Source organism: Lutjanus erythropterus, chromosome 6 (genome assembly GCF_056507025.1).
Source record: "Lutjanus erythropterus isolate fLutEry1 chromosome 6, fLutEry1.hap2, whole genome shotgun sequence".
Lineage (NCBI taxonomy): Eukaryota > Metazoa > Chordata > Actinopteri > Lutjaniformes > Lutjanidae > Lutjanus > Lutjanus erythropterus.
Window position 1 is genome coordinate 21091683 of NC_139322.1, and position 8436 is coordinate 21100118.

Here is an 8436-nt window from a genome sequence, read left to right on the forward strand (position 1 = left end):
TGAGAAATTTCAATTCTGGTGTGGAGCTTCTGCTTTTGTTTGTTTATTCATTTTATACAGAGATAGAAATGAATGTGGAATATTTAGAGAATGAGTAAGTTTCCATTTATGAGTCATAAATTCAATCATTAATAATCTTTTAGAAAGATCAGATGTTTGTAATGGTTAAATTTAGCAATGGGGTCTTGCTCTAACCTATTTAATACATCAGCAATGGCTCCAACTCACAATTTGGATTGCAGTTCTCATTTTTAAATGCTAGTGTCTTATCCTAGTGGTATGGCAAGAGATGGACCTTAAAGGTGTCAGAATTTTAGTTGATCACTGAGCCTTTTCTTTGGTAATGGGCCTTTAGAAAAACTGTATTTTTAACTTTTCAAGTTAGTTTCTTAAAAAGCCTTCATTAGTTACACATAAAACTAGTTAACTTTGCTGCCATGGACCTTAAACTGTGCTGAAATTAGAGTCTGACAAAAACAGTGAACTAAAATCTCATCTTCGTTTGCTTCTTAATCTCACTGTATCAATTCCTACAAACATGGAATGCTATGAAGTTAAGAGCAGCAACATTTATGCTGCATAGAGGTGTTAAACTGAACACTTGGACCCGGGTGGAGGCTAAAGACACACCTGAAGGTGCAGTTAAGAGGATGGAGAAATAGGCACAGAACTCTACAGAGAATATATTCACTATCTTTCGTTCTACATCACACATTCCTCATATTACTAAAAAAGCACATTAACAAATCAAACAAACACACAACAACGAATAAAAAAGACATTCACTCTGTTCAGAGAGACATTTTTTTCTGTCCACCTGCTAACCTGCATTGGCTGGAAACAAAAAGAAAGGCAGAGTCATGGTGAGAGTCTACAAACTGTAAATCCAGTTGAGCTCATCAGGAGAAAATGGCAGGAAAAAGAAGGTGGTGTGCTATTGTGGTCCAGGATTACAGCACAGCACTGTCATCTATCTGTTGGTCTCTACAGAGGCCACTGGCTTGGACTAGACAATATGAAGAGAGGGCCCGGGGAGGGGATGTGAGTGCACTCAGGCTCCTTCTCTGGCTGTGAAAGCAACAACTGACCATTTGGCCAAAAGCGCATTAGCATTGCTCTCTGTTGCTCAGTTCAGTTTTCCCCTGACAGAACAGCTGTGATCTTTGTGGTGATTTTGATTTTCTCTGAGGCAGGACCTTGGCAGTTAGAGCAGCAGATTTAAGTTGCTCGCTAGTGCTGATAGTATGGCCTGTTTTAAATATATGAAGTTACATTTAAAAATAAAGGTTAGCCTATCTAAATTATTGTTATCGTGCATCTTCTCCCGGCGGCAGTTTGAGCAAGAAAGTAGAAATTATTGATCCCTTTACACTGTTAATATTGATTATTACTGCTTAGGCTACTATTTGGCTACTGTTGCGAGCAGGACGACTACTGTCACATAAGTAAGACTAACTCCATGCAGACACTGACAACGTCCTAAATAAGACAGGTGGCAGTTCTATGAATTAGGATGTGGGGTCTTCTCAACTGACCTTTTCTCCAAGTTAATTTCGCTCATCTGCCTTGGACTTCCATACTGGGCACCTAACATCCAGACACTGGCCAACAGAGGGAGTCAAGCCTTCACTCTCCCCATTACAGTCCATGGAGACTCCTGCTGAAGTAAACCATCTACAGTAGCTCACATTATACATCTGTACGCATCTTAGTGATGTTTACATAATTAGTGTTGGCCAGGGTGCAGTTTCCTGTTTTCATGCCCTCTGGTCTGAAGTCCTCAGTGCTGTGGTTCACCGCCTCCTGAATCTCCACATAGTCAGACTTACTGAGAGTGGATCCACTGCCGCTCCGACCACTCTTCTTTAGATCGTCAGCTGAGCTGGCTTTAGGCGCACTTGGGATATTCAAATACTGTGCCTGCTCCTCGCCTTCTGTCTCTCTATGGTAGAAGTAGTTGAAGTTTGACACAATGACGGGTACAGGCAGGGCAATAGTCAGCACGCCGGCAATTGCACAGAGAGAGCCCACAATCTTTCCTCCGATGGTTGTTGGGACCATGTCTCCATAGCCCACAGTGGTCATGGAGACCACAGCCCACCAGAAGGCCTCAGGGATGCTGCTGAACTGGGAATGTGGCTCGTCTGCTTCTGCAAAATAGACAGCGCTGGAGAAGAGGATCACACCGATAAACAGGAAGAAGATGAGGAGTCCCAGCTCACGCATACTGGCTTTCAGAGTCTGTCCGAGGATCTGCAGTCCCTTGGAGTGACGGGACAGTTTAAAGATACGGAACACCCTGACCAGACGGATGACACGGAGAATAGCCAAAGACATAGCCTGCTGGCCCGCCTGGCTGTCCTCTGGCCTCTCTGCTAGTTCTGTGCCCAGCGTGATGAAGTACGGGATAATGGCCACAATGTCAATGATGTTCATGATGTTGCCAAAAAATCCAGCCTTACTGGGACAGGCGAAGAACCTAACGAGGAACTCAAAGGAGAACCAGATGATGCAGAGCGTCTCCACAATAAAGAAGGGATCTGTAAAATATGTCGAGCCGTCAGAGGTAGAGGTGGTGTTGGACATAGACTGGAATGGATAATTGTACATCTCCTCCTCTTCATTTCGGAAAACTGGCAGTGTCTCCAGACAGAAACTGACGATAGAGATAAGAATCACCATGACAGAGATGATGGCGATGATTCGAGCAGGACCTGAGCTCTCTGGATACTCAAACAGCAGCCACACTTGTCTCTGAAACTCATTCTCTGGCAGAGGCCGCTCCTCTTCTTTTATGAAGCCTTCATCCTCTCTGAAGATTTCCATTGCCTCCTCACCCAGTTCATAAAACCGGATCTCCTCAGAAAAAATGTCCAGGGTCACATTAACAGGCCGGCGCAGCCTCCCTCCTGATTGGTAATAATACAGAATAGCGTCAAAACTGGGTCGATTCCGGTCAAAAAAATACTCATTCCGGAGAGGATCGAAATACCTCATCCTTTTCTTTGGATCGCCCAGCAGAGTCTCTGGAAACTGGGAGAGGGTTTTGAGCTGCGTTTCAAAGCGCAAGCCTGAGATGTTGATGACAACCCTCTCGCAGCACTCATGATCCGGCTCTGGGTCGTACTGGTCGTGAGGCTGACCCGGATGCGCTGCTGCTTCATCTGCAGGGTCGCTGGTAGCAACCGTCATGATGGAGGGAGATGGGACCTGCAGGTTTCAGACGGAGTGGGGCCACGTCGGGCCGCAAGGAGATGAAGGCTCCACACACTTGTGGGTTCAGGTACAGGCAGATCTGCCTGCAGAGAGCTGCACAAGACAGAAAGCACAGAAAGACTGCAATTATGAATATGATTAAAAAACTTAAAATACTTTTACATTTATTTAGTTTAGATTTTTAGTATGCATATTCAAATATGTAACTGGCATAGTGTTACAAGAAACGATTTTCATTTGATTAATCTGTTGATTATTTTCTCGATTTATTAGTTGTTATGACTAAAACACAGAAACTGTGGGTCTACCCTCAGACAAAGCTTGGAAAAAGACATTCCCCACTAGCTTAATGCTGTTTGCTCAATTGCTGGATGTCTTTGGGATCATGATTATGTTATCTGATCCCAAAGACATGCAACAATTGAGCCAAGATAGCCTAATATTGCTATTTTACATAACTTCAGACCGACAAAATAAATAAAAAGGTCTGTCCAAAGGCATTTATTAGTCTCTGAGTCTAGGAAAAACAGTACTATTTCCCCAATTCTGTATCTCTGGACTATCTCTGTAACCAAATCACACACATTTGGGCTATTTTATGTTATTTCCTTTTCATAACTAATGTAATAGTTTTCCATTTCCATTCACCAAGCCTTCCCTGAAAGTGTTTGGAGCACCCCTGGGGAGGCCTGACTCCCACTTTGAAAACCTCAGGTCTATACAATGTCAGATAATGGTGATATATGCAACAATAACTGCACCAACATGCCACAGCAAATTCCTTGTAAGTGAAAAACCTACTTGGCAGTAAAACTTTTTCTGAGTCTGATAAATGATGATGAGTATGTTCTTGTCTTGTTTTGTCCACAAAGGTCATAGAGTAGAAAAGACACCAGAAAATATTCACATTTAAGAAGATGAATTCAGAGAATTTTGACTTTTTTCATTAAAAAAATACTCAGACAAGTTACTCAAAATAATTGCTAACTAACTGGTTAGTGATTAATTGTTACTTGCACGTATTTCTAAACCATGCGTTTTGTTAAACCTTACATGTGTCGCAGACTAAAATTGACATTTACTCCCAGGAATGCAGACACCCAGAGCAGAACGGTTGAAAATAACAATAAAGGGGGGGGGGCAGAACCATTTGAGCAAATTGGCTCCATTGTGTCTATGTGTATTAGGTTATGAGTCTTCTCTCATATGAACACAATGCAGGATCAATATGCTGGCCAGTAATACTGTATCAGCTCTCACAGGGTGCAATTACAACCAACAAATCTGATTATATGCTGAGTGCTCCATACAATCTCTGAGATGAATCTCCTCTCTCTCAGCATGTGCGATGTGAGCGGCATTCCCTCCCATAGGCTGAGAAAAACTTCAGCAAGTCACTGATCAAACCAATAGTTCATCGGGTATGTAAGTATGAAGATGTAGGGGAGACTGGGGGCTGTTGTAACACTGTTAGTTTAATCAGCTGAGGTGATGTCCTCAGTATTGAATTTCCCTTTTAAGCCCATAGAAGTAGCATGTCTATGAGCAACATTGTGGTTTTTATGTTAAAGAAGTTATTTTCAAGTAAAATGTTTACATTTTTATTAATATTATTTTTGTCTAGCATTCATTGTATTGTACATACAAATAGTATGACTTGCATAATGTAAAGTATCAGTTTCTCGAGTTTCTAATTGGATGCTTCAGGGTTTTAATATGCTGCAAGGTGATGGGAGAGGGCTGACCAATGTATTTTACCTCTTAACTGCGTATCTGTGACTCCTTGTGTTACTGATAGCAGCATTATCTGTTAGTATTTAAGGTTATAGTTACATCACTGCAAAAAAAGACAATGTTGCTCAACTGGAAATACAGACACACAATAACAACATCGCTGTGGTCTGACTTTCTCTCTCAGTGGAACAAATTGCAGCATCTAACAATAATCAAACAGATACTTTTCATGATATCTGGTCTCCCTATCTGAAAACCCTGAATCTGATGGTGAACTAAAACCTCAACATGCATTTTAGGGATTTTTTTTGTTGTTGTTTTACTGCTTACACATTGTCTTGGTTTTGGAGTGGTGATACCTTGTCTGTAAATGCACAAATTGAATAATAAATAAATAAATAAATAAATAATAAAAGTTTTATCTGTGGCGGCCTGCCACATTAAAAACAAAGGCCACCACAAAATGATTTTCTATTTTAGAGCTGTGCACCTCTCCTGCTTGTGTCTAGAAGGGAACCCTTGATTTTGCAAAACTCTAATGAGATTTGAACTTGTCGTTTCTGTTAAAATAATCACACTCGTGAGATCCTTCACAGGTCTGGGGTTCCCTTCTAGACACAATCCTCTATGTGTCTCATGTTCACAAACTGATGACAGCGGACCTGTCTGTGAGCAGCATTATGTTTCACTCTGCAGGATTTCCTACACAGACTTTATTTGGATGCATATCAAAGTATATTTTGTGACCCATTTTGGCATTTCTATTTTTTTAATCAGTCTGATTGTTACAACCTAGCTCAGGTGTATTTGACATTAACTCACATAATCTGTGATTGTGTAGTAGACATTCAAGTAAGTTGTATTTGTAGTAAACAAATATGGATCCCATGTATCAGGTTTGGCAGATGTCTGACAGTCATCGACCACTGAGGCTTCTGCTGTCATAACATTGTAATTCAGAAGCCTTCTGTATTTGAGGTTGTGTGTCTCCTCAGAGTTGCCGTAAGGCTGGTATTTCATTCTGTTTTCACCAGTGGAAAAGAAAATAAATAGAAGCTGCTGCTGCTGCTGGTCATTGCACTGTTACACCTCCATGTACTGTTTTATTATTTTCTTATTAAACCTACCCTTTTAGGCAAACGCTCTGTTAGCAGCAGTGTTTCTTTTCTGGGGACCACTGTTAGTGTGTTTCTTTCAGTTATGCTGCTATTGTTTTCTTAGCTTAGTTTCTTCAATATAGCTAGCCGGCTAACTTTGTTGCAAGCTTCAGAGGCTGAACACAACTAAGTTATGGATGTGGTGCAGAGACGAAGACCTTTTTAAACCCAGCATGGGATGCACATTTGACGCTCGCCTGGCAGGGATGTGAGAGACTACAGTGGTGAGCTGGTGAGCAAGTCTGCTTTCCTGATATGGGACACCCCCCCCCTCCCTTCCCTCTTAAAAAAAAAAAAAAAAAGCAAACAGAGATTGTCTCTGCACATTTGGTAGACATCATCCAACCCTACCATGAATCCAAGTTTAAGAAATCTACCATGAAAAACTAAAAAGTTACTGATGCTTATAAAAGAAGTGTCACAACCGTCCCTAGTCTCCCCTACAGTATTGAATACTAGGCGACATTATTTTACTATAGAGCCACACGTGTAATTTGGTAGTAAAAGCAACAATAACTGAATAAAAATCCTACCTATTTGCTCTGACACTTGTGAGGCTTCCTCACAGCGTGTCCTCTGGAGGTTGTGCGTGACCGGCCCTGCAGCAGAAGTGTCCGGTCAAAAGTCAGCGCCCGCGGTCAAAGCAGCTCCTTTCTGCCGGCCATATATCACCCGAAGCTCCGGCTCTGCAGCAACGCAGTAGTGGGAGTGGGAGAGGGGACAAGGCGTGAGGATGCAGGAGTTACCTCCCTCGCCTCAGTGACCAGCGGATACATGCTGTGAGATGCAGCTAGGCTACAGGTTGGAGCTGGTGGAGGAGGACGATGATGTGAGAATAAAGTGACTCTAAATCTTAAAATGCTGCCACCAGCAAAACACGACGCCCCCACACTATAACAATACATCGCCTGCAACAACGGCAAAGGTAATCCTGTAGCCTGATATCTGCGGAGACTTATTTACTGAGGATGGAGGTTGCAGGAGGCGCTGCTGTCAGTATTTCTACTCGGGAGGAAGCACCCATGCTTTGGCAGATTTCATCTAAAGCGAAATCACGTGTTTGAGCACCAAACAGGTCCGTGTTTCGTTTAAGACTGAATGTTATTTTCTAATATATGTCCACCATCTTTTTCCTGATGGGGAATATCCATATGAACACACCAAGGATGCACATTAGTAACAAATGGAGGCTTATGTTCACAACCCATTCCATGGAATAACGCAGCTCCTCTGATGGCGCTTTTAAAGGATAAAAAAAACTATTTTTGTCGTAAATTTGAGGTAAAGCAGCCAAGTTCATGCACTGACATGTTCAAACATTAAATGGTAGTGTTGTAGTTATGTTGGCAAGCGGAGTTAGTTTGGAGTGGCAGGTGCCAGACATGCTCAATAAGCCATTTGCAGCCCTCTCCTGTGTGGATCATGGACAGCCACAATAGACTCCATGCACTAAACAAAGCAGCAGAGCATTATCTGTCGAACTACAGCAGAATTTCAGATATTGGCATGCAGGAATTCACCCTGGTTCTCTTGGTGCGCAGACGCATGTATTTTTATCCAGTTTGTCTCCTCTTAAAAGGTGCCTTGAGGTCGTGAGTCAATTCCTTCATATCCTTCTTCCTTTATTGGACTAATCTGTCCACTGGCTGTGTCATCTCATCACGACCAACTGTTTCCGAGCTGCCGGTTCTTCCCATGTCTCTCATATTTCACCATAATTCACCATAGTTGAGACGCGTGGGCTGCAGTCGGGCATCGCAGCGCATACTAACAGCTTCTTGCGCGCCTCGCCCCATCCCTGTGCGCTCCCCTCGTCCCCGACACTCCTGTCCTCGCTGCTCCACATTAAAGGGGAAGCATCGCCCACCACAGGGTGGGAACGGTTTTCAACCAAACATGCACGTCTCAGGAGAGAGCCGAGGATAAATCATCATTTAAATGAAGAAACAAACATGAGAAATAGGGCTTCTTAAAATGTTTTAAGTACCCTGCATGTGCTCTTGTTGCATTTACATATATGGACCCACAAACAAGGCATTTATTTCTTTTATTCTGTAAGAATGTCATGAAAAAACAACAAAAATGATATACAGGGAAAGTCTTCTGAACTAAAATGAAGGAAATTAATGAAAAGATGAGGGTTAATGAGCCAGCAGCTGTCTGGACATGTCTGTGACCACTGTGAGAACAGGACAAGTCCCAAGTCAGCCTGCCCAGTAACCAGCGGTGGAAAAAGTACTGAAAACTATAAGACTGCCACTAATGATTATTTTCATTGTCAATTAATCTGTTGATTATTTTCTAAGCTAATCATCAGGCGTTTGGTCTA

General features: G+C 42.4%; 1 protein-coding gene across 2 annotated transcripts; it reads right to left on the bottom strand.

Annotated features, from left to right (window-relative positions):
* Positions 1-219: 219 nt before the first annotated feature.
* On the bottom strand, positions 220-7912 carry kcna2b (potassium voltage-gated channel, shaker-related subfamily, member 2b). 2 transcript variants are annotated; one of them, XM_084721140.1, is made up of 3 exons: positions 7628-7912; positions 6641-6793; positions 220-3309 (listed from the first exon to the last, which is right to left on the bottom strand). In XM_084721140.1, exon 3 carries the CDS (start codon positions 3190-3192, stop codon positions 1690-1692), a length of 1503 nt encoding a protein of 500 aa, XP_084577266.1. In that variant the 5' UTR covers positions 3193-3309; positions 6641-6793; positions 7628-7912; the 3' UTR covers positions 220-1689. The 2 variants fall into 2 exon arrangements, with proteins under 2 accessions (XP_084577266.1, XP_084577265.1); XM_084721139.1 differs by having other exon boundaries at positions 6641-7912.
* Positions 7913-8436: the final 524 nt, after the last annotated feature.